Source organism: Anolis carolinensis, chromosome 1 (genome assembly GCF_035594765.1).
Source record: "Anolis carolinensis isolate JA03-04 chromosome 1, rAnoCar3.1.pri, whole genome shotgun sequence".
In the NCBI taxonomy this organism is placed as follows: domain Eukaryota; kingdom Metazoa; phylum Chordata; class Lepidosauria; order Squamata; family Dactyloidae; genus Anolis; species Anolis carolinensis.
Genome location: NC_085841.1, coordinates 364,066,004 through 364,093,129, shown reverse-complemented (window position 1 = coordinate 364,093,129; position 27,126 = coordinate 364,066,004). Strand labels below are relative to the sequence as shown.

The 27,126-nt window shown below is 42.6% G+C and overlaps 1 protein-coding gene across 6 annotated transcripts in view; it reads right to left on the bottom strand.

Annotated features, from left to right (window-relative positions):
* The window catches only part of nin (ninein), a 213,367-nt gene that overhangs the window by 102,164 nt on the left and 84,077 nt on the right, over positions 1–27,126 (bottom strand). For all 6 annotated transcript variants that reach the window (XM_062968703.1, XM_062968701.1, XM_062968704.1 and 3 more), the window contains one exon: positions 24,860–24,941. In XM_062968703.1, the coding sequence (XP_062824773.1) occupies positions 24,860–24,941 (82 nt within the window). The remainder of the gene's footprint in view (positions 1–24,859; positions 24,942–27,126) is intronic.

Sequence of the window (27,126 nt, the reverse complement as noted above, 5' to 3'; positions counted from 1 at the left end):
TCTACATCCTTGATTTTTCTAGATGTCGTGGTTACAAAGGAAAATGATCGATTGAAAGTGAGTAACCACCGAAAAACCACTGATAGAAACTCCTTGTTACATTACAACAGTTACCATCATTGGGCATTAAAAAATAATTTACCCTTTACACAGATGCTCAGGATTAAACGCAACTCCTCTACCCTACAGGACTTCAATCAGGAAATGGAAGAGACAAAAAGCAGGTTCAGAAATCGAGGTTACCCAGAGTCCATAATACAATCAGCCTACTCGAAGGTTGCCAGTATTCCTAGATCTAAACTCCTAGAGGACAAAATTAGACCAGGAGTAGACAGATTGATATGGCCACTCACACTTACAAGTTTGTCCAATCTAGCCATCAAAACTGTTAAAAAGTACTGGAACTTAATAAGAGACATCCCTGGATGTGATAGACCCCCTTTGGTAGCATATAAAAGAACAAGGAATATTGGGGATATATTGGTACATTCAAACATAACCAATAGGCCCCGGACTGTAAAATCTAATCTGGTGGGCAACTATCGCTGCCATCATTGTTCAGTATGCAGCCAATTGATAGAGACCAAAATCTTGACACACCAACATCTATCATTCGAATTTAAATTTCCCCATTTTGCCACCTGTACAACCAAAGGGGTTATTTACATGATAATTTGTGATTGTAATTTATCATATGTGGGGCAGACTCGTCGAGAAATTAAGAGCAGAATTATAGAGCACAGGAGCAAAATACGAAATCATGTCAGAGAATCCATACTGTACAAACATTTCTGTGATCTACAGCATAGTCCTGAATCATTCAAATACCACATACTAGAAGTAGTATCACAATCCAAACATATGGACTTCAATAATAAACTTTTGCAAAGGGAAACATATTGGATTTTCAGATTACGGACAGAACATCCACAGGGCTTAAATGAACAAAATTCATACAGTTGTTATATATAGAACCTTAGCATACTATAAATCCCTAATTGAATACACCCAATACAATAAGGGTACTCATAGCACCATCTGGTGGTATTTCTTCTATATCTGCATATAAACCTTTCTGTTTCTTTAACATCTTCCCCTTTAAATTGAGGCAACCCCTTGATGCTTTTCATACTCGCAATTAGAACCTAACACACAGCAGAGTATCCCGTGAGTATATACTGTTTTAGAAATATACAATTTGTTTAAAAACAAATGTTTGGATGTTTGTAACTCTTTAATGCTTATGGCCACTCCTTGTTCCTTTGACCTAGATTCCACTGTAAAAAACAGGTATCTCTAAGGAGAACAAGTGTTAAATTTGGAACTATGTAAGTATATTGTAATGTTGTTTATAGTTATTACTCAATGGATAGGTAGTTACTTATATTTTGTGTATGTAACTATTGGTGTCTTTGATATACATTTCATAATGTAAATGACATGTATCTCTAAAGAGAACAAGTGTTAAGTTTGGAACCATGTTAGTATTAGGCAATGGATGATGTTTTATGGATATATTTTGTTACTTATGTTAGTGTACGTAACTATTTTCAGACCACCAGAGGAAGGCCTGATGCAGGGCCGAAACCGGTCGTGGCGAACTTACTCTTCTCGGCAATAGAATATACAACGCCGATTGCACTTCAATGTATATTGGACTATCCATTTGAGGCTGCTTGTTATTACTGTAAATTTAACGCCGACTGCATTTCTATGTATATGGGACAATCCATTTGATGGTGTTCGATATTACTGTGAATTTAAACAGTATATTAATTTGCCAGATATATTATTTACTGAACTGATTCATTTTCAATTGTATATATAGGAGGTCATTTGTGTTTGAGTAAACATTCAATGCCAACAGACAAACAACATTCAGTTTTTAGACAGACACAGAGGCATTTTTTAACATCTTTCCAGCTTCACGATTCCGGCCACAGGGGGAGCTGTTGCTTCACCGTCCATTGGTGGCTGTTCTTCCTCTTCTTTTCCTCGTGAGCAGTTTTTATGGTATTGTAGATGAGTTAAATTAGCCTCCCGCAAAAAGCGTACCTAAATTTTCCCTACTTGACAGATGCAACTGTCTTTCGGGGCTGCTAGGTCAACAGCAAGCCGAGGCTATTTTTAAAAAAAAATTTTTATGGTCGGAGGCTTAACCCGACCCGGGCTTCGAACTCATGACCTCTCGGTCAGTAGTGATTTATAGCAGCTGGTTACTAGCCAGCTGCGCCACAGCCCGGCCCCATATAAATGTAATGTGCATAATTCCCATGGAGTAAACAACAAAACCACTGGACCAAATCACACCAAATTTGGCCACAAAAGACATAGTCATCCAATCAATCTGCATGCGGCAGCGTGTCAGCAAAAATGGCTAGGCGTGTCAGTGCTGACACGCGTGTCATAGGTTGACCATCACTGGCCTAGAAGAATCCTCACCATCTGTCTGCCTGCCCACAATGCCCAGACTCATGCACAGAGGAAGAACTACAGACAATGCAGTCGCTGTTGCCCGTTTTTGGTCTAAATCTACTTAGCAGCTTGTTATCCCTTTATTTCATCAGTTTTGAACTTATTTATTATGCAATGCTTTCGACACGAATTTTTAAAAAAATCAAATGGCAGCACAAACTTTTACCTTGGAGGGTCCTGAACCTGGAGGGACCCCACTCTCTTGTGTCCAGAGCCCAGCCTTTGGAAAAATTCCCCACTTTCTGTGGAAAGACCTATGGATCCTGCTGGGGATTACCTTGATCCCCTCTCCTGTTCAATCCCGAGACCTCAGCTGACAGGGAGAGTCCTTTAAATCCCCGGTCCACCTTTGCGTGATGCAATTATGTGCAGGCATTCATGTTTTCAGTGTATCAAAATACACGATCCCGCCTGGCTCATGAGATGCATTAAAATACAATAGAGCAATCATACAATAGGAGCAAATCATGTAACATTCCTAAACAATTACCATCACATAAAAAAGGCTAGGAAACAACATGTAGGCAATCCTATCAAAGCTAGGTAAAACACACAGGATACAGAACATAAAATACAGAACCTTCCAATAAAAGATCTTCCAGGAAAGAGGCTCCACCACGCTCTCAGGCAGCTGCGTATTCGACTGTTGAAAGGAAACCCAGAAGACCGTCTCTTTCTATAGGAGCCTTCCTGAGTTGTAAGCACTTAAGGCTTTCTTTTTAAGCGTATTAAGATCTCTCTAGTCCAACCACCACCATGGCAGAATCGTAAGGCTGGAAGAGACCCCAAAGGCCATCCAGACCAACCCCATTCTGCCACAGAGGAATCCATCATCCAAGTCCTTCCGACATGCTTAAAAACCTACAGAAGAGGAGACTCCACCGCCAAACAGCTCTTACTGCCAGGACGTTCTTCCTCATGTTGAGGTGGAATCTCTCTTCTTGCAATCTGAATCCATTACTACATGGTGTCCCAGTCTTCAGAGCAGCAAAAAACAAGCTGATTCCCCCGTCAATGTGACATCCTTACAAAACCTGGACTTTCCACAGATATATAAACCCCACTTGCCTGGTTTCCAGCAGACCTCACAACCTCTGAGGATGCCTGCCACAGATGTGGGCAAAATGTCAGGAGAGAATGCTTCTGGAACATGGCCACACAGCTCGGAAAACTCAGAGCACCCCAGTGATTCCAGCCATGAAAATCCTCAACAACACATTATTATTATTGTTGTTGTTATTGTTATTATTATTGTTATTTTATTATTATGACACAGCAAACAAGATAGATATGCTGGATTTCGTATCACAAAATCACAAGTCGAACACTTCCCAAGTGTCTAGGACTGTGTGATGTATTTTCGGATGATGCGCGCAGATCCCAGTAGGGTGGCCTTTTGCAGTTGGCAGATCGTGATTTTGTCAATGTCTATTGTTTCCAAATGCCGGCTGAGATCTTTTGACACGGCACCCAATATGCCAATCACCACCGGGACCACCTGCACTGCTTTCTGCCAGTTCGATCTTGAGGTCCTGATAACAGCTGAGTTTTTCCTGTTGTTTTCCATCAATTCGACTGTCACCTGGGATGGCGACATCAAAAATCCAAACTTTTTTCTTTTCTACAACTGTGATGTCTGGTGTGTTGTGTTCCAGAACTTTGTCAGTCTGGATTCGGAAGTCCCACAGTATCTTTGCGTGCTCATTTTCCAATACTTTTGCAGCTTTGTGATCCCACCAGTTCTTTACTGCTGGGAGGTGGTACTTGAGGCATAAGTTCCAATGAATCATTTGAGCCACATAGTTGTGCCTCTGTTTGTAGTCTGTCTGTGCGATTTTCTTACAGCAGCTGAGGATATGATCAATGGTTTCATCAACTTCGTTGCACAGTCTGCATTTTAGGTCATCACCTGATTTTTCGATCTTGGCCTTAATTGCCTTTGTTCTGATGTCTTGCTCCTGGGCTGCAAGGATCAGGCCTTCTGTCTCCTTCTTCAGGGTCCCATTTGTGAGCCAGAGCCAGGTCTTCTCCTTGTCAGCTTTTCCTTCAATTTTGTCAAGGAACTTTCCATGCAGTGTTTTGTTGTGCCAGCTGTCAGCTCTAGTTTGTAGTGCGGTTTTCTTGTACTGGTTTTTTGTCTGCTGTGTTTTGAGGAGTTTCTGATTTTTGACTTCAATCAAAGCAGGTTCTTCACTTTCCTTTACATATTCTGCCAGGGCATGTTCTTCTTCTTTGACTGCTTGTTTTACTTGTGAGAGTCCTCTGCCCCCTGATCTTCTAGGCAGATATAGCCGATCAACATCACTGCGAGGGTGCAGTTGTTGTTGTTGTTGTTGTTATTGTTAGTATTATTATTGCAACGCGCTGGATGGGGAGGATCCTTTGAGTCTGCCTGGAAAACTCACAGCAACCCAATCCTTCCAAATATTTAAACTTGGCAGCCACCTCCCCTTCTCAATCTCCTCTCCTCCAAGAAGAGGTGCCAGGGGGTGCCAATGACAACAGAATAACTAACTACTTGTAATTGCATGCATTGTTATTACAGTTACATTAAAAGATCACTGAATACAATGTTTTCAATTTGCTCTCCATTATGCACTAATAGCAATCTCCCCAAGATGCTCCTTGTAGGGCTAAGTTTCCAAACCTTCAATCATTTTGCTCAGCCTTCTCTGGACACATTCCACCTTGTCCATCTCCTCCTTGAATTGCTTTGCCCAGAAAGGGACACAAAGTTATTCCAGGGAAGGTCTGACCAAAGCAGAAGACAGTGGAACTAAGACTTCCCTCAATCTGGAAACTATACTTCTCTGGATGCAGCCCAGAATAGCATTGGCTTTTTCAGCTGCTGCATCACACTGTGGACTTACATTCAGCTTGTGGTCGACTAAGACTCCTAGATCCCTTTCATGTGGATTGTTTCCAAGCCAGATGCCACTCATCCTATATCTATACAATTCATTTTTTGGTACCATCTGCAAACTTGATACGCATGCCTTCTATTCTGTTATTCAAGTCATTGATAAGCATGTTATCAATGCATCTTACAACAAAGACGCATTATAAAATTCAGTGCATCAATTCTGGGATAAAATTCTAGATTCAGAAAACAAGATAATTACAAAAATCTATAACAAACTTTTGGAGTGGTCAACTGAAGAGGAAACAATAAAAAAGTGTATGATTAGGTGGGCAGAAAATTTAAGAAGACCTATAATGTTGGCAGAATGGGAATCTATCTGGACTAAAAAATTAAAATATACCTATGCAATGGACTTGAAAGAAAACTGGCTTAAAATGTTCCACCGCTGGTATATCACACCAAAGAAATTAAACCAAATGTACAAGAATACTTCAAATAACTGTTGGAAGTGTGAGGATCAAGAGGGAAGCTTTTTCCATATGTGGTGGACATGTAAAGCTACGAAAACATTTTGGGAGAAAGTCCATAAAATCTGCCAGGAAATTCTTAAAACTGTCTTCCCCAGAAAAGCAGAGTATTATCTTTTGGGGTTAACAGACCGGAATATACATTTAAGGCCGAACGACGATAAAATTTTTACTTATTTAACGACCGCCGCCAGAATATGCTTTGCAAAAAGATGGAAGCAAAAAGAACTCCCGAACACGGAGGAATGGCTACAGAAAGTGAGAGAAATAAAAGATATGGACACTCTAACTTTTCTTTTAAAGAGAAATACAGGGTCCCCGATAAAATATACAGATTGGAGTAAAGTAGAAGAGTACGAAAGGAAAAATAAATGAAGATTAAATCTGAATGAGCAAAGGAATAACCTCTTTTGGTTTTCTATTTTTCAAAATATTGTTTACCGGAGGCAAAAAATTCTGTGACACAACCAATAGAAAGGCTATCATCGATTATTTTCAGCAGTATTATTTTTTCTTTTTCTTTTTTTTTCTTTTTCTTTTAGAAGGATGGCCTCTATTACGAAGGAGACGGCGGCTGATCTATAATGGACTTGTATATATAGCTCACCCCCCTCCTCAGAAACAGAGATTGGGAAACGCAATGGCAAAGATGGAAGTTCGGGGTTTTTTTTTCTTTCTTTTCTTCTCCTTTTTTAAAGTTTTTAAACTTCTCTACTTTTATAACTTCATTTTCTGCACTTTCTATTCTATAATTGTTCTCACTCTTTCGTTGTAAAAAAATTTTTTTTCTCCTCAATAAACCAATATATATATATATATATATATATATATATATAAAAAATGTTAAAGCGCTGAGTTGCTGAACTTGCGGGCCGAAAGGTTGCAGGTTCGAATCCGGGGAGCAGAGTGAGCTCCCGCTGTTAGCCCCAGCTTCTGCCAACCTAGCAGTTCAAAAAAATGCAAATGTGAGTAGATCAATAGGTACCGCTCTGGCGGGAAGGTAACGGTGCGCCATGCAGTCATGCCGGCCACATGACCTTGGAGGTGTCTCTGGACAACGCCGACTCTTTGGCTTAGAAATGGAGATAAGCACCAACGTCAGAGTCAGGCACAACTAGACCTTATGTCAGGGGAAAACCTTTATTTAAGCAAAACCAACACAGCTAATTCTTGCTTTTGGATTTCTTTTTTAAATAATATTTTTAAGCCAATTATGGTTGAATATGTAGATGGAGAGGGCCATCTGTAACTGTGCAGCATAAAAGACACCCACCATTTGTTAATGAGGAGCAAAATGGTTTTATATAAATACACATAAAACAGCTGTTTTTGAGTTATGAAACATCGGTATGCTCCTATAATTCTGGTTTATGTGCAGCATCTGCAGCAAATTTGTCTCATGAATCAAATGGATCACATTTCTTAATAGTTTGAACATAAATTTGGTGGCTCTGACTTATATTTAGATTTGCTCTTTAGTGACAAATAGCTGTTGTGTGATGGGGTTTACCCTGGCCTTCCTCTAAGAGTTAACTATAGGTTATTGGACATTGTTTTGAGTTTAAATTTTTGTTTTATACATTATTGGTTTTACTCTCTGTATTGTGGCTGTGTGTTTATTTTATGCATTGTTTTGGCTGCTGTGGCCCAAAGGGTTAAACTCAGTGCTGGGTTTGTTATAAGTGCAATGATCCAATATCTCAATGTAAAATGAATCTAAAAATGTATATAGGGGAAGCTATAAGACTGTAGACAAGGAGGAAATGGCTATTAATTCAGCGCCTATAATACCTTTATATGTACTATACAAATAGAAGACCCCTTACTGAAAATATATTATCTGAGAAACGATTATGAAAGATTAATAGCTGGAAAGTATTGCATTGTATGCAACGAACACTCGCAAGTGTATATATATTTGAATGAATTAAAATAAACAAATATTAAATGCAAAAAACCCACCCGTGTGCTGCTGTACTGCTGACCTGAAGGTTGGCAATTCGAATCCGTGGGACAGGGAAAGCTCCGGCTGCCAGCCCTAGCTCCTGCCAACTCAGCAGTTCGAAAACATGCAAATATGAGTAGATCAATAGGTACTGCTTCGGCGGGAAAAGGCATAAGACACTCCAAGCAGTCTTGCCAGCCACACGACCAGAATATGTCTATGACAACACAGACTTCTTGGGTTGGAATATAATACAAATAAAGTGTTATTTATTTGAAAGTCCCAGGTTCGAATTCGGGGAGCGGAGTGAGCGCCCGCTGTTAGCTCCAGCTTCGAAGCAGTTCGAAAACATGCAAATGTGAGTAGATCAATAGGTACCGCTCCGGCGGTAAGTTAAAGGCACTCCATGCAGTCATGATGGCCACATGACCTGGAGATGTCTATGGACAACGCCGGCTCTTTGGCTTAGAAATGGAGATGAGAGTCGGACACAACTGTACTTAATGTCAGGGGAAACCTTTACCTTTTACTAATGTGTTATTATTATTTACATTATTTGGATTTTAATCCCCACAATTCCTAACTGCAGGTAGTTTTCCTGCGCCTGATCTAAATGAATGAAGTGCTCATTGAAAGAGACAGTCTTGATTCCTTTTTTGTTAAAGCTCAATGTTACCCAAGACAGTTTCCTCTTTGTGACATGGCACATTAGTGACGTGATGGCTAACAGAACTGATTAAAGGGCATCTTCTACATTAGATGGGAAGAAATTTCTTTAAAATCACCAAAAATGGTATGGATTCGATGGGAAGGGAAGGAAATTTCTCCGAAGATCCGCATTAGAATGCAGAGACGAACCTACCGGAGGTCTAGACCTGAATCCTCCAGCGTCATCTTGGAAATGCCTTCTATACAAACACCGTCTCGGAGCTTGTTAGTGGAAATGTATTCCGCAGCTTAGCTATGCAATGAATTATAAAATACACAAGACGGGGAGCCCTTTGATATCTCTCCCCCTCCTCCGGACCCGGCTCCCTCCATGCATATTGCAAACCCCGGGGGCCCCGAGCGGCAGCCACGTGGGCTCGAACACGGCCCCTTAACAAGGGCTCCGCAGCCGGGAGCCGGGACATGAAAGCCCTGCGATGGAGTGCGCAGATCGGGGAAATCAGAAACGAGACGGGCCTGATTAAATAAGGCCCAGAAGAACAAAAGCAAACCTTATCACCGCCATTACGGTTGAGCCGCTCCTGGCAACGGCTAGCTCACAGCCGGCACCGTCCCTCCCGCCGTCCCTCGCTGGCTTGTTCGCTTTGCTGGTGGAGTCGCTTCATTTCCTGGCCTTGTTCTTGTAGAAAAACGAAGCGGCGGGGTGTCTGTGTGTGTCTCATTTCTTCCAGTGTGCAATGGGATTTCTCAAAAGCAAAGAGATGCTGCCTTGCTTTACTAAGGAGTATTTGGCATCTATAGCAGAGTGCAGCATAGCCAGTACCACACACACACACACACACACACACACACACAGACACACTGGATGTTCAATGTGTTCATAAAATCATAGAACAGTAGAGTTGGAAGAGACCACATGGGCCATCCAGTCCAACCCCATTTTGCCAGGAAGCAGGAATTCGCATTTAAAGCACCCCCGACAGATGACCATCCAGCCTCTGCTTAAAAGCCTCCAAAGAAGGAGCCTCCACCACAGTCCGGGGCAGAGAGTTCCACTGTTGAACAGCCTTTCTCACAGTGAGGAAGTTCTTCCTGATGTTCAGGTGGAATCTCCTTTCTTTCCTGTCGTTTGAAGCCATTGTTCCGTGTCCTAGTCTCCAGGGCAGCAGAAAACAAGCTTGCTCCCTCTTCCCTATGACTTCCCTTCACGTATTTGTACATGGCTATCATGTCTCCTCTCAGCCTTCTCTTCTGCAGGCTAAACATGCCCAGCTCTTTAAGCCGCTCCTCATAGGGCTTGTTCTCCAGACCCTTAATCATTTTAGTCGCCCTCCTCTGGACGCTTTCCAGCTTGTCAACATCTCCCTTCAACTGTGGTGCCCAAAATTGGACACAGTATTCCAGGTGTGGTCTGACCAAGGCAGAATAGAATAAGGGGGAGCAGGACTTCCCTGGATCTAGACGCTATTCCCCTATTGATGCAGGCCAGAATCCCATTGGCTTTTTTAGCTGCCGCATCACATTGTTGGCTCATGTTTAACTTGTTGTCCACAAGGACTCCAAGGTCTTTTTCGCACACACTGCTGTCAAGCCAGGCGTCCCCCATTCTGTATCTTTGATTTCCATTTTTTCTGCCGAAGTGAAGTATCTTGCATTTGTCCCTGTTGAACTTCATTTTGTTAGTTTTGGCCCATCTCTCTAGTCTGTCAAGATCGTTTTGAATTCTGCTCCTGTCTTCTGGAGTGTTAGCTATCCCTCCCATTTTTGTGTCGTCTGCAAACTTGATGATCGTGCCTTCTAACCCTTCGTCTTAGTCGTTAATAAAGATGTTGAACAGAACCGGGCCCAGGACAGAGCCCTGCGACACTCCACTTGTCACTTCTTTCCATGATGAAGACGACGCATTGGTGAGCACCCTTTGGGTTCGTTCGCTTAGCCAATTACAGATCCACCTAACCGTAGTTTTGTCTAGTCCACATTTTACTAGTTTGTTTGCCAGAAGGTCGTGGGGGACTTTGTCGAAGGCCTTACTGAAATCCAGGTACGCTACATCCACAGCATTCCCTGTATCGACCCAACTCGTAACTCTATCAAAAAAAGAGATCAGATTAGTCTGGCATGACTTGTTTTTGGTAAATCCGTGTTGACTATTAGCAATGACCGCATTTGTTTCTAAGTGTTTGCAGACCACTTCCTTAATGATCTTTTCCAGAATTTTGCCTGGTGTTGATGTGAGGCTGACCGGACGGTAATTGTTTGGGTCGTTCTTTTTTCCCTTCTTGAAGATAGGGACCACATTCGCCCTCCTCCAATCTGCTGGGACTTCTCCCGTTCTCCAAGAACTCTCGAAGATAATCGCCAGTGGTTCTGAAATAACTTCCGCTAGTTCCTTCCCTGTTGTCGAAGGCTTTCATGGCTGGGATCACAGGGTTGTTGTGTGTTTTCCGGGCTGTCTGGTTATTTTCCAGAAGTGTTATCTCCAGAGAAAATCAGTCATATCAGAGCACTTGATGAACCAACCTGGACACAGTATATTATTGAGAACACAGAAATGCTGAACCACTCTGGCCATCATCATGCCAGATTACACAGAGAAGCCATTCAAGTTAAACATGAGTCTACAATGTGATGCAGCTGCTAAAAAAGCCAACGGGATAATTGTTAATGTGGGATTTGTGTATTGATAGTGTTTAAATGCAATTTGTGCCATGCTCGTATTGCAACTGATTGCATCATCCAGAATGTACCATAGTGTAGAAAGAGTTAATTGCCAAGAAGCTATGATGACCTTGATGTGTTGCTGGAACTAGGGAGTATCCAGACACAAGTGTTTGTGCATAACGACTGCATCAGTTCAGTTCTGTTCAGTTGAGTTCTGTCTGCCTAGAGTTCGAGTCAAGTTCTGTTGGAGAACAGAACAGTCCTTTGTTCGTCTGTTGTCTGCAAGTCTGTTTGCGTTGATTACTGCTGCATACAGTTAAACTTTGTAAATAGTTTTACCAACGTCTCTGAGTGTCTCTTCGTTCTGCGTTCCACTGCTTCCATCCAACTACTGCTGCGCTGCAAATACTCTGACAATTATGGCCTGCATCAATAGGGGAATAGCATCTAGATCCAGGGAAGTCATGCTCCCCCTCTATTCCGCCTTGGTCAGACCACACCTGGAATCACACTGTGTCCCATTCTGGGAACCGCATTTGAAGGGAGGTGTTGACAAGCTGGAAAGCGTCCAGAGGAGGGTGACTAAAATGATCAAGGGTCTGGAGAACAAGCCCTATGAGGAGCGGTTTAAAGAGCTGGGCATGTTTAGCCTGCAGAAGAGAAGGCTGAGAGGAGACATGATAGCCATGTACAAATACGTGAAGGGAAGTCATAGGGAGGAGGGAGCAAGCTTGTTTTCTGCTGCCCTGCAGACTAGGATGCAATGGAACAAGGGCTTCAAACTACAGGAAAGAAAGGAGATTCCACCTGAACATCAGGAAGAACCTCCTCACTGTGAGAAGGGCTGTTCAGCAGTGGAACTCTCTGCCCCGGATTGTGGTGGAGGCTCCTTCTTTGGAGGCTTTTAAGCAGAGGCTGGATGGCCATCTGTCGGGGGTGTTTTGAATGCGAATTCCTGCTTCTTGGCAGAATGGGGTTGGACTGGATGGCCCATGAGGTCTCTTCCAACTCTATTATTCTATGATTCTATGAAATATAAATACCCCTACCCCTGCCCTTTAGTCCTAAAAGGCCTCTCAGGAGAGGTATAGAGGCTCAGCCCTGTCTCGGGCTCTTGGAAGGAGGCGCCGCCCCCTTCCCTAGCTCCGCCCTCTGTATCCCAGCAAGAGCCTCAGGTGCTCAGCCCTGTCTCCGACACTTGGGAAGAGGCCCCGCCCCTCCCCTGGCCCTGCCCCGTGTCCTAATAGGTCCCATCACCGCCCCCTGGATCTCTCCAGCGCCCACCAGGGGGCGGTAGCGCCCACTTTGGGAATCACTGATCTAGACAGACATCGTGATCCTTTTGATGCAGCTCAAGATTGCATTGTTCAGTTCAGTTCAGCAATTTATTACGGTCTATGACCAGAATATATGGAAATGGGCACAGGTGCCCGAAAAGGGGAATCACAGTTCCCATAAAAGTCAGATAAAAGAACAAGTTAAAAGCATTCTATAATAAAAACAAATTAAAAGCAGACTATTAGCAGGGTCAGCTAATAGTAAATATCGGTCCACCAAGAGGCTCTGGAGCATTTGCAGTATTTCAGTTATAACAGATTGCTCTGGCTACAGGCCCTGGGGGGTCAGTCATCGTCCGTCTGATGGAAATTGCTGCTGCACAGAACCTGGCGACACTATAGGTTATTGCAGAACAGGAGTCTGAGAGCAGCAGAGAGGTGTAGTATCTTTCAGTGCGTCCTGGATGTTTTAAAAGCCAAGGAGTGATGAAATTGATTCTAATATCTCTATAAAACATACACTGGAGGAGCACGTGCTCGATTGTTTCGATATGGCCAGACTCACAAGGGCATAGTCTCTCCGGAGCAGGTTGCATTGACTTTTTTAGCTGTCATATCACACATCCTTTCAGTTAGCCTGGACTTAAGACTTCGCTACATACAGATTTTCTGGCTCAAGCCAAAGAGCAACCAACCACACATGGGTCTTTCAAAGGGCAGGAGAGCTCTAAATGTCAGCGGCCCGTAGGCTGTTGCAGAATCCAAGGGCTGGAGACAAAGGCAATAATGAAGGCCTCCATTCAAGTGCGTACAACCAGACTTCAACGGGGAGGAAGCGGTGAGCCTCCCCTGCCTCTCTCCACCAGCCTGACTGCTCGCCCTTGGAACTGCCATGCCTCCGGGCAATGCTTTGTTATCTATCGGCATCAGAGGCAAGCCTTTCCCACAAGAACAGCCTTCCCCCCACATTGACATTCCATACAGACATGCAGGCAAACTGGAGGAGCCAAGGAAGGAAGGAAGGAAGGAAGGAGACACCGACGGTAGAAAACCATCCTCTTGATCTCCAAGCCAGGAAGAAGCCTGGTTGTGAAATATTTACACACACCTTGCAGCTCAGAGATAGGCTCTGCATGCTGATTTCGTTTGGTAAAAAAATCATCAAAGAAGGAAATGTACCGTGGCAGAGTAATACAAAAGGAGAGGTGCCCCTTTTCTTGTTTGTTTTAACACATCCCCCTCCATGGAATTAACTACAGCGTTGCCTAATTTTAGCTCTGCGCCAGCAGGAATAAGCATTTGTCTATCCAGAAATACATGGCGATTTTCAAAGCAATCTGCCTTTGCAGCAATTCGGCTTAAAAAAGAAAAAGCAGGCTACTTGCTGATCTGGTTTTTAAGGTTTACAGTGGTTTGGGTTTGTTGGTGTGTTTGTTTTTAAGTCACTCCTTTACAAACAAATGTGGTTTTAGAAACTCAAAACATGGTGGAGTAAGAGTAACCTACCCAACTATTGCAAAACCAGTTATTGTTCAATGTGCTGTTAAAGGCTTTCATGGCTGGAATCACAGGGTTGTTGTATGTTTTCCGGGCTGTATGGCCATGTTCCAGAAGTATTCTCTTCTGACGTTTCGCCCACACCTATGGCAGGTGTGGAGATGTGGGGCAGGGGGGGAATCTTTTTGGATCCCACCGCTTGCCGCCAATTGTGGTGATGTGGGAAGGGATCTTTTTATTAATGATTATATTATATATAACTATATCCGCTGCCACCAAATGTGGAGAACTCAGGCAGGGGGGAATTTCTTTTTTATCTTTCTTCTCTTTATTCACTTTATATGGTAGTGTAACTTAGTTTAGAATATGTGTGACTGAGGCTTGGATGTTGAAAGAACAATAATAAGTTTATTTCAGGCACAGAGCTTAGTGGTTACAGTATTGTTTCTCAGAGTTAAACTTTCTTAATCAGTTGCAAATATAACTTATGATGAATACACTTTCAAAATACTTGCTCCTTTCCTTTTTCAACCAAAGCTATCAACTGATCACTTTGGATCTAACTGGGATTACTTCCCCTTACTACTCAGACTCTACAAATAAACCTAAACAAGTTACTTTACTTGCTTAATTTGACACAACTAAAGATCTGAGTTTCCCTGGTTTCCCTAACTTGGAACCAGTGTCTTCCCTGTGACTCAAATCACAGACTAAACTGTTTTTAAAACATTCCCTCCTTTTCCTCCAAATGGCGGTTGGCTCTGCCCTCGTTACTATGGCAACCTGCCTCAGAATGCTGAGCTGGCTACCATCCCCCACGCACTAGTAACTAATACTTACCCTTATAAACATAGTTAAACATGACTTTTAAAATGAAATTAAACATGACATCTATAAATCAAAATAAGAACACCTTCTTTACAGCAGGTATCCTCATATACCTCACAACCTCTTAGGATGAATCTCCTCTGGGTTGACACCTTCTGCTGTCAGGAATTCAATGCCTGCACATTGCTTTAGTCACATTGACCAACCATCTGCACAGGGTTCCATACTTCGCACTTTAACAACACAACCGTTCAATGCTAAGGCTTCCCGCCAAATGGAACTGTAGAGGAGAGTCTACTGAACAAGCCAGGACATGCCGCAGACCAGGACTGCCATCCGTTGAGGAGTTACGAAGGTGGAGGCATTACTTTTCATTCAACCCTCATACAATCAAACGGCTCAAAATGGGATCTCTTCTCTTTCAACCCACTCCTCTGTGTTCTATTTTGTGGAGTGGCAGAAAACAAGCTGGTTCCATCTTCAATAAGACATCAGACATTCAAAAATGCACCGAACCTTGCGTGAACTTCTGCATGCAAATGAGCCGCTCTTGCAGGAAACTGTGGACCTTTCCTAATTTGAGAATTAAAGGAAAGCTCTCTATGAAGATATTTTGAGAATGACTGCAAAATACGTCAACTCCACTCAAAATCCAATGCATCTGCCCTGCAGAAGACTCCGCTGTAATTTGCAATATAATTCTACTACTGTGGGCTTTTTAAAAACATCCAGTCCATTAGTCACTTAATGACTACATAATCTTTTGAAAGCATTATATAATCTATCTGTCTATCACAGTTCTAATTACGACTGATGTTGTGCCTGTGTTGGCAAGAAGCTTCAGGAACATCAAGGCAAATCACAACTTGCATCACAGGTAGGGAGGCCTGAATGGCAATAAGGAGATAGAACTCCCAGATGTGTTGACCTAATGTTGCACCTCAGCACTGGTTCACCTTGTTTTTAGCACACACTCCACCACAACAGACTTGGTTTTTACAGTTTATTGATAAAATATAGCAAAGTCTTAATAAAAAGCAGTAAGGAAAGCAGTAATCCAATTGCAAAGGCAATCTGCAGAATATAGTTCAAAGTCTCTGTAGAAACTAGTCCATATAAGAAATCAGTCCTAAAAAACAAGGTAGTGTGAACTCCAAAATACAATCCAAACACAGAATCTAGGCAGGAACAAAAGCAAGAATCTTTTTCCATGAGCAGATACAAGGCAGGAATTAAGCTTCCAAAATCAAAGTTGCTTCGTCTGAAATCTTTTCCTGTTTCTCCCTATTTAACCATGCTTACAAGCTAAGAAAGCAATCCTCTGACCTTGGGTTCCCACACGTTTACTAGCTATTCTCACAGAACGCCTGGGACAAACCCTTAACCTTAATCTTGTGTCTCTATCTAAGGAAGACTCCTCTGACTCGCTGCCCAAGCCACCTGGACTTTGTTGATGTCTAAATCTTGTGAATGGTGACTCTTATCACTAACTTCAACTTTCCTGCTAGCCTGTGGCCTTTCTGACAATTCAGAGCCTTCAACATTTTCTTGGTCAGCCTGCATTTCTGACAATTCAGAGCCCTCAACATTTTTTGGTCAACCTGCATAAACCCAAATCCCCCTTCATCATCAGACTGAACCACAACACCCAAGACTTCATGAGGGGATCATACAAAAGGAAAATAAATCAAAGAGCAAAAAAAAAAGCAGAAACAAGGAAATTTAATGTCTAACTTTAATGGGTTTACTTATTGTGGCAGAACTTCCAACAAGTTTGGCCAATCCCCAACATGTCCCAGATGGGCTGGATTCACTTTGGGATGAAGAGGATGTGAACATTTGCATATATTGGTATATTTCTTGCTCCTATGCATACCTGTATCTAACACCCAACAGGTATAAGCTGCTTGTGGCCAGTTCAACATTGACAATATCATGTGGCAAGGTTGTTGTGTGTTTTCCAGGCTGCATGGCCATGTTCCAGAAGCATTCTCTCCTGACGTTTTGCCAACATCTATTGCAGGCATCTTCAGAGGTTGTGAGATATATTGCCTTTTTTGTATGCTTCTGCAAAGGTGTTTAGAGTGGCTTGTATGACTTCTTCTGAATGCGCATAGACTACATTATATACCTCACAACCTCTGAGGATGCCTTCCATAGATGTGGGTGAAACGTCAGGAGAGAATGCTTCTAGAATATGGCCATACAGCCTGGAAAACACACAACAACACTGTGATTCCGGCCATGAAAGTCCTGAGCCCATAATCCCTGCAAAGATTGGAGAGACACTGCATGTCTTAAGTCCCTTCAAATGTTCTCAGAATGATGTTCCTGAACACATACAGAGAGGCATCAAATAAACAAAGACTTTGTTGTATCACCATTACAGTCTCAATTCCTAGAATACGTTCTTTCTTTGCTTCATGAATAATCACCCCAACCCTATTTTCCATCTTTGTTGCTATGATACTCCACTTTGTTGATGGGAAGCTACCCAACCGTGTGGAAATCACCTATCAGACAGATGGCAAGCTATTTAGCCCCAACAAAGCCAAAACCAAGGTCACAACAATTATAGAACCCCAATACACTGATGATAACGTAGTCTGTGCACATTCAGAAGAAGTCCTACAAGCCACTCCAAACACCTTTGCAGAAGCATATGAAAAAGTTTGGCTTCTCACTGAACATCGAGGAAACCAAAGTACTCTTTTAGCAGTCATCATAAATCACTACTGACTGAGAGGTCATGAGTTCGAAACCAGCCCGGATCGGATTGAGCTCCCGACCATTAAATAGCCTAGCTCGTTGTTAACCTAAGCAACCCGAAAGACAGTTGCATCTATCAAGTAGGAAAATTTAGGGACCGCTTATGCGGGGAGGCAAATTTAACTAATTTACAACACCATAAAACTGTCCAGCAGCATGCATGCATGCAGAAGAATGAGGAAGTACTCCATCAAGGACTCGGTGTCACAGTGGATGATGAAGCAGCAGCAGCTCCCCCTGTGGCCAGAATCGAGCATACCCTCATGAAGCTGGAAAATGTTAAATAGCCTCTCTGTCTCTGTCTGTATGTCTAATGGTATTGAATATCCGCCATGTATTTGTACATTGTGATCCGCCCTTGCCGGAATCTGAGTCACGCAGTTCAATAAAATATGCCCAAATCCTCCCAATGCACCAGAAGGGAATTAGATTGGTTTTCAAAAGCCTGGCCAAGACAATCCCTTTGAGTGGTTCACAAGAATTTCTACCCGAAAGACCTCCGATATGCAGAAAGTAGAAATCCTAGGTGTGGATTTCCTCCTAGAATCACAATTGCAGAAATACCCAGAAAGAATCAATATAACAGTTGCAGCAGTGCTTTGGGATTTGTAGTTTGGTGAAGTAGTTGGAACCTTCTACTCTAGAGGCAAATTCCTTCTCTTGCACAGTTTTATGGGATAATATAATAGAGCTACAGAACACAGATACAAAAGCTTGAAATCAATACCATAGATCCATCTCAAATCCTGGTATTTACAGTTTGGTGAAGTACTTGGAGTTCTTTCCTAGAGAGCTCAAGCACACTCCAGAACAAGAAAACAATGGAAAGAACAGCATGGACTTCTAAGCTTTTCACCAAACTACAAATCCCAATATCCAACACAACTCTTTGGTCAACTTCTGATAGAACATATTCTATCCTATCAAAAAGTGTTTTGATTTGCTTTTTCCCCACATGACTGAACCATATAAAATACTGGAATACATACTTTTGGGTGTGTATGGGCACAATTGGCCTTCTATATCCACAAATTCTTTTATGTTTTTATGTGAAGTCACTTTGAGCATCCTTTGGGAGAGATAAAGCAGGGTATAAAGAAAGAATATAATAATAATGATATTTTTAAAAATCCATAAAGCAAACCTTATGGATTTTCACCAGCCATTGGTCCTCCAGGTTTTTTTTTAGACTTTTTTGAAGTCCAAAACACCTGGAGGGCCAAAGTTTTCCCATGTCTGGTCTACACTGATCATATACAGGCAGCTCCAAACTGCATTATTTGGCAGTCTAGTTCCAGCTGGTGTCAATAATAATTTTTTTCTTGTGTCAGAAGCAACTTGAGAACATACTGCAAGTTGCTTCTGGTGTGAGAGAATTAGCCATATTCAGAGACGTTGCCCAAGAGATGCTCGGATGTGTTACCATCCTACTGGGAGGCTTCTCTCATGTCCCCGCAAGCTAGAGCTGACAGACGGGAGCTCACTCTGTCTCACGGATTTGAACCAGCAACCTTTGGGTCAGCAACCCAACCTTTGGGTCAGCAGTTCATCTGGTGCAAGAGTTTAGCCCATTGTGCCACCATGGCTCTGTCAATAATAATAATAATAATAATAATAATAATAATAATAATAATAATAATAATAATAATACCACAGTATTAGAAATCATGGCCCCATAACCAAATACAGACAGTCCCCTAGTTATGAACAAGATTTAAAGATTAAAGGATTCTGATTGTCTTTCCAAGGCATTCAAATCCTGGCAGAAGTTAAAGCCGGTTTCGTATTTCCCCATTCACTCAGTTATGTCTTTAGAGTTTTAAGTATCATCTGTCACCCTTCTGCTCCCAAGGCGACAAGCAGACTCACACACACAAAGGAGCAATAAGCCATAAATCCGATTATTAAGCAATAAAATAATATGACAAATAAAAGCAGCAGGGCAATAAAAAAAGAATCAGTGCAGTAGGATAAGTCAAACAAAGACCAACCGCATTTTTAAAAGCCCAGGTCAAGATAAAAGGCATTTATATGACACAGAAAAGATATCACATCAGGCTCTGAGTGGCATTTCATAGGATGGAAAGTATGTCATCCACAGCAGCAGCCCTTGTGTTGCACTCTCGCCTCGAGACACCTTTTCACCCAGCACCACATCAGAGTCCAGCAGTACTAACTACAGCAGTTTATTAAGAAAAGCAGGTACAAAGGGGGAAAGGGCATCTTCCAAAAGAGCAGTAGAAATGGAGCTATAAAATAGTAGTCCATATACAAAAGGGCAGTAGTCCAAAAATGGCAAGGTACTGTATATCAAGTCAAGGAAGTCAAGATCACAGACATAAATCCATAAGCATGAAAGCAGGAACTTTCCCCAAGGCAAAACTCTTTCAGGAACATAGGTTAACACAGGAATCTTGAATTGTGAACTAGATAGCTGAAACAAGAACCTGAACCTTTTGGCAACGTTGTCTGCTGTGAGAGACACCAAGTAAACCTCACTGAATTTAAGCCCAAGCCCGACCAAGAAGCCATGAGATCATACCTCACACACCTGGGTCTCAAGGATTTCTCACAGTCTCTCTCTGAACGCCTAATTAATCTATCCTTATCTCCCTCCCTCCAGAGACCTAATCTGATATCACGGGAAAACTCCCCATCAGCTGAAGGCAGATTCTCAAGAGAAATGAGCCTTTCACTGGTTTCCCTTTTCCCTGTTGGTAAGGAATTGTCCAGTTTTGGTCCTTCAAGAACAGCCTTAACACACTGTGGTAAGTAAATGAAAACTGCTTTACTTCAGCAAACATAAAGTATAGCACCTTCAATGGAAATAATGCAAAAAGAGACAAGGAAGACATAGGGCAAACACAGTCTCTGGTAAACTCCCAAATCAAACAGCAGTCTTACTTCAGACAAAGAAACAGCAATGAATCCAGATGCAGACTTGAAGCAGGCACAAGGGGAGCAAAGAGTCAGTTTGTTACCAGCAAGAGCTGGCTGCACCTGCTTCTGCTTTATAGCTCTGAGTCCCCTCACAGCTGCTAGGGCAGTTCCTAATTACTCAGCTGCATTTCTGGCAGCTATTCTAGCTGAACAATGTCTCTGCTCTGTTTCCTTTCGCCTCTCCTAGAATGTGGGTACTTGAAAAGTTTCCTCTTCTGATTCCAACTCACCCTCAGATTCATGAACCCTTTCCTGCTCCCCTTCTTCTTCTTCTGAAGAGGAATCCCTAAGGAATGAACATTGGAATCCAAAACATCCCCTGTCTCATCTTCAACTGCCTGCACTTCTCTCTGATCTAAGGCCTGCAATTCACCCCGATCACACACAGTTGGAAACTCATCACCCCCCTTGTCCTTTGAGAAATCCCCACCCTCTTGCTGAGCTCCAACACCTTGCCCTCTTTGTATCTCAGGATGTATCCACAAGGGAAAATTAATACAATTTGAGACCACTTTCACTGCCATGGTTCAATGCTATGTAATCATTAGAGTTGTAGTTTGAAAAGGTTTTGGCCTTCTCTGCCAAAGATGGCTTATGCCTCACCAATCTACAACTCCCATAATTCCACAGTATTGAACCATGGCAACTAGAGCATTGTCAAGCTGCAATAATTCAGCAATGTAGATGCATTCCCCCTTAGACCAATTTTATTTAATTTACTTACTGTATTTCTTCACTGCCCCCAAATTTAAAATAAAAGTTCATCTAAAGATATACTATTACTAAAAGTAGAAAAAGAATGATTCAATAAAGCACCACTTTGAGTACTGCTCAGCCTTATTGTTATTATTATTACTATTATTGACACAACGACGTTGTATGACACAGCAAACAAGATAGATATGCTGGAATTCGTATCACAAAATCACAAGTCGAACACTTCCCAAGTGTCTAGGACTGTGTGATGTATTTTCGGATGATGCGTGCAGATCCCAGTAGGGTGGCCTTTTGCAGTTGGCAGATGGTGATTTTGTCAATGTCTATTGTTTCCAAATGCCGGCTGAGATCTTTTGGCACGGCACCCAATGTGCCCATCACCACCGGGACCACCTGTACAGGTTTCTGCCAGAGTCTTTGAAGTTCAATCTTGAGGTCCTGATAGCAGCTGAGTTTTTCCTGTTGTTTTTCGTCAATGTGACTGTCACCTTGGATGGCGACATCAATGATCCAAACCTTTTTCTTTTCCACAACTGTGATGCCTGGTGTGTTGTGTTCCAGAACTTTGTCAGTCTGGATTCGGAAGTCCCACAGTATCTTTGCGTGTTCATTTTCCAATACTTTTGCAATTTTGTGATCCCACCAGTTCTTTCCTGCTGGCAGGTGGTACTTGAGGCATAAGTTCCAATGAATCATTTGGGCCACATAGTTGTGCCTCTGTTTGTAGTCTGTCTGTGCGATTTTCTTACAGCAGCTGAGGATGTGATCAATGGTTTCGTCAGCTTCCTTGCACAGTCTGCATTTTGGGTCATCAGCTGATTTTTCAATCTTGGCCTTAATTGCCTTTGTTCTGATGTCTTGCTCCTGGGCTGCAAGGATCAGGCCTTCTGTCTCCTTCTTCAGGGTCCCATTTGTGAGCCAGAGCCAGGTCTTCTCCTTGTCAGCTTTTCCTTCAGTTTTGTCAAGGAACTTTCCATGCAATGTTTTGTTGTGCCAGCTGTCAGCTCTAGTTTGTAGTTCAGTTTTCTTGTACTGGTTTTTTGTCTGCTGTGTTTTGAGGAGTTTCTGATTTTTGACTTCAATCAAAGCAGGTTCTTCCCTTTACATATTATTACCATTATCATTAAAGAGCCGGGCTTTAGCACAACAGGTTAACTACCAGCTTCAATAAATCTTACAAATCAAAAGGTTAGCAGTTTGAAGTCTGGGTCGGGGTGAGCGCCCGACCTTCAGCCCAGCTCACTGCCCGCCCAGCAGATCGTAAATAGCTGTGAGTAGATAAGTAGGTATCGCTTAAGCGGAGAGGTATTTTAATGGCCCCATAAAGGAAATACCAGAAAAATGCTGGTGATCAAAAAAGGAGGAAGTCTATGAATACGGTTCTTCAACATGGAGGATGGAGCGACAGCACTCCCCTGTGGCTGGAATCGAGCACGACCTCCAGGACACCGAAGATGGGAAATGCCTATATATACCTCTATCTGTTGTCTGTCCTGTCTATGTATAACAGCATTGTATGTTTACCATATATGAGTTCTATGGTCCACCTTGAGTCCCCTTTGGGGTGAGAAAGGTGGAATATAAATACTCTAAATAAATAAGTAAATGCATACCCCACTTTTTTTCTCTACAAAAGAGACTCAAAGCGACTTACAGTAAATTCAATACAATTTAAAACCTTAAAATATACACACATGCAAACAGAATCAAATATCAACAGTATTAAAAATAAAAAGATGTCCAACAGCAGGACAGGGGTGCAGTTGTGCTCCATCACAACTATAAACAGATTTAGAAGGCAACTGAAACTGGTCCCAGTTAGCAACCTAGCAACTCTACTCTGGATTAGCAGAAGTGTCCAGATATTGTTTGAAAACATCCCAGGATACCAAAACACTGCAGGTGTTTAAATTTGAAATATGCAGAGCATCAACAGCTGCATCCAGGTTCTCCTGGTGTTGCACCCCAAGGCAGCATGAGCACTCGAAAACCAGACAAGAGCCAATATAACACACTATATCTTTATTAAAGTAATTTGAATTACTTTGAATGCGATTTCCTGCTTTGAATGCGATTTCCTGCTTCTTAGCAGGGGGTTGGACTAGATGGCCCATGTGGTCTCTTCCAACTCTACTATTCTATGATTCTATGATTCTATATACCCAAAGGAAATTAGGTATAGAGCCTGAGTAAGGAATAGTTATTTTTAGAAAGTCAATGGTGGTTCCAAATGGGTAAAGGAAAAGGTCCGATATTATAATCCACAATGATAACTCGATAGCTCTCCAAAGAAACCAGTGTCCATGAGTTGAAACAGAGAAACAAGGCTGACAGAAACAGAGTTCAATCCACTGGAAATACTTCGTAGCAATCAAGGCAGCAAGGTTGTCAAAGCTGAGGCACACTTGAATCAGGAACAAGGAAGCAACTGGAGTAAAGTCAAGGTCTACTCGAGAATCACGGCACGGCCTGACTAGAACTGGAAAACTTGGCTTGGAAACAAACAAGAGTTGGAGACAGAGAACCTCTCTCAAGGAAGAGCTACGTTGACACTGCAAGAAAATTTACTCAGCGAAACACTTCTAACAGATTCCAAACTGTTCACAATTTAGGGAGTACAAATTCCCAAAATATTCCCATGGGAGCACTAACCATTATCCCATCTATTTGCCAGTCTCTGGCTCTAACGGACCCCTTGTTTTGCACTTCTCTCTCTGGTCACAAAATCTCTATGATTAAAACCCCCGTTCCCAGGCATCTCTGCAACATCTGGCTCTATCTGCAAGGGAGGAATAGAAGAATCTTCCCCAATTAGCAAGTCTCCAGAACCAATAACTTCGGGCACCTGCAGCTGCAAAGGCCCCTCCGTGGAGGGTGAAATGTCAGTATAATCCTCAACATTATCTGTGTCAAAGTGCAAGTCCTGAAACACTGCAGGCCCTGGTGCCATGGCTGGCTGGGATCTAACACCTGGCCATTTCCAGGGAGAGAAATGAGTCTATCATACTCTCAGAATGTCAAATGAATGTCAAACAAATCTGACTTCCACACACATACCACCCTTGGTTCTGATCTCCAAAGTCACCTTTATTTATCAGGTGAAGCCTTTTCTTTGTACAAGTAACCTTGTCAATTGAAAAGCCATGTTTTCCTTGCAAGTCTAGACCTGTACCTGTAGCCCTGGAGACTGCGCAGAGAGTGTCATGAACTCCATTCATATTCCAACTTGTCAACTACGACCAACTTGTCAGGCTTAATAAACCCAGGTAGCTCCTTATGTAAGTAATTGCTCATCCAAGTATGCTAGTAGTCCATACCATTAAAAACATTACGCTTGATTTCTGAAACCTGGTACTTCTTGGTTCATACTCCCAAGAGATTGAAATAGTCAACAAGGCTGTTTTACTCAGTCAAGCTATTTCTTTGCCCTTACAGCACAGTCCTATGCGTTGAATGTGATTTTCCTGCTTCTTGGCAGGGGATTGGACTGGATGGCCCTGAGGTCTCTTCCAGCTCTAGCATTCTATACATGTTTTGCTGTAGTTGTCTGAATTGAAGTCATTTCTGACTTATGGCAAACTTAGGCATCACAACCATCATGGTGTCCAAAACAATCTTAAAAACAGTTCTCAGTCCAATGTAGGCCTGTTGGCCTCCTTGTCATGGTCAGAATAGAAAAGCGTCATCTTACCTGGTTGCTGGAAGGACTCCTCGTTGGTTAGTGTGCTGGACAGGATGAGGATGAGGGCATCTTTGAACTGGTCAAAGTGGACCTTGAAGGAGAAGAAGGAGAAACACATAGGGAGTTCAGTCCATGCTAGATGCAGCGCATAGATTGTTCATAGGTTATGAGGGGTTTTAAACAATGGTTTGGACGGGTATCTTCCAGGAGAACTGCTGCTGTACGAGGGTTGAATGAAAAGTAATGCCTCCACCTTCGTAACTCCTCAAGAGATGGCAGTCCTGGTCTGCGGCAGGTCCTGGCTTGTTCAGTAGGCTCTCCTCTACAGTTCCATTTGGCAGGAAGCCTTAGCATTGAACGGTTGTGTTGTTAAAGTGCAAAGTATGGAACCCTGCGCAGACGGTTGGTCAATGCGACTTAAGCAACATACAGTCATTGAATTCTTGACAGCAGAAGGTGTCACCCCAAAGGAGAGAATGCAAGCTGTTTATGGTGATTGTGTTGATGTGAGTCCTGTGCATCGTTGGGCAGGTAAGTTTGAAGATGTTGAGGTGGGAACATCTGACTTGAGTGACAAACAAAGAGTTGGGCGTCCTGTGACAGCAACTACCGAGTTTCACAAGCAAAAGGTTGACAGATTGATTCAGGATGATTGTTGTATCACTCAGAGAGAAATTCAAGCATAATCGGCATTTCACAAGAATGTGTGGGTCATATTATTGCTTTGCTTGGCTATCGGAAGACCTGTGCACGATGGGTACTGTGTGACGTTGGTTGCGGAAACAGAGTGTCGACTTCTTCTGTGACGGCTTCAGAAAACTTGTTGGATTTTCCGATAGCCAAAGCAATCATGTGACACACACGTTCTTGTGAAATGCTCATTATGCTTGAAGTTTCTCTCTGAGTGATACGACAATCATCCTGAATCAATCTGTCAACCTTCTGCTTGTGAAACCCGGTGGCTGCTGTTTGTCGTGCAAGTCAGATGTTCCCACTTCAACATCTTTAAACTTACTCGCCCAGCAACGCACAGGACTCACATCAACACAATCACCATCAACAACTTGCATTCTCTGATGAATTTCCTTTGAGGTGACACCTTCTGCTGTCAAGAATTGAGAATTCACATTGCTTAAGTTGCATTGACCGACCGTCTGCACAGGGTTCCATACTTTGCACTTTAACAACACAACCGTTCAATGCTAAGGCTTCCCGCCAAATGGAATTGCAGAGGAGAGTCTACTGAACAAGCCAGGACCTGCCGCAGACCAGGACTGCCATCTGTTGAGGAGCTACGAAGGTGGAGTCATTACTTTTCATTCAACCCTCATATATTCTGTGTCCAACATGGAGACCAGGCATGGGCAAACTTGGGCCCTCCAGGTATTTTGGACTTCAACTCCCACCATTCCTAACAGCCGGTAGGCTGTTAGGAATGATGGGAGTTGAAGCCCAAAACACCTGGAGGGCCCAAGTTTGCCCATGCCTGATGTTGACCCATTGTCAGCACATATGTACATGCAATAGCAATGTATGCACAATCCTATTTTCACGATCTCGAAAACAACGGAGATGTTCTGCAAGAGACAAAAATGCCCAACTGCTTCCGTTGAGGAAATTGCACAATTGTTTTAAGAGACTAAAAAAGAATTATTGGCACAAATATCAAACGGTCTTTAACTCCTTGAGACGACAATCAGCTTCCTTTTCCTTTTCACTCCACATCTGAGTCCCCCTTATTCTTCGAGAGGAAATAAAGAAACACGCTTTGCCCTAACCGGTTTTGAGTTCCTTGTGATCCTATTCCAAACGAACAAATCCTTTTTTGCACGTCTAGAGATTTCTGAGCCTTTCGAGCCGCATCCAGGCCCTGAGGCTCTGCAGAGACCTGTGTTATTACAGCAAGAGACGCCCGTGAATAATAAACAACACTAATTAAGCAGCATAGGGAAGCCCTGGCTACCATGACACGGGAGGCAACCTGGCTCTATCAAGCAGAAAATCCACAATCCTGTCCAAATCAGGGTGGAGAGCTGTGACCGAGGTTAAAATCACAGTATTCTCGCTTCTTTGTAGGGTTGTGACAGCTGGAGAGTGAAGAAAACTGATATGGAGAAGACAGAGTCATTCAAAATACGATGCTAAAGTTCTGCTGATGCAGCAGATGCAGAACTGGGACCAAGAGCAAATCAAGCCTGAACACTCACTACAATCACAGACTCAAAGGGTCCTCCCAGTCTAGTGCCCTGCCATAATAATAATAATAATAATAATAA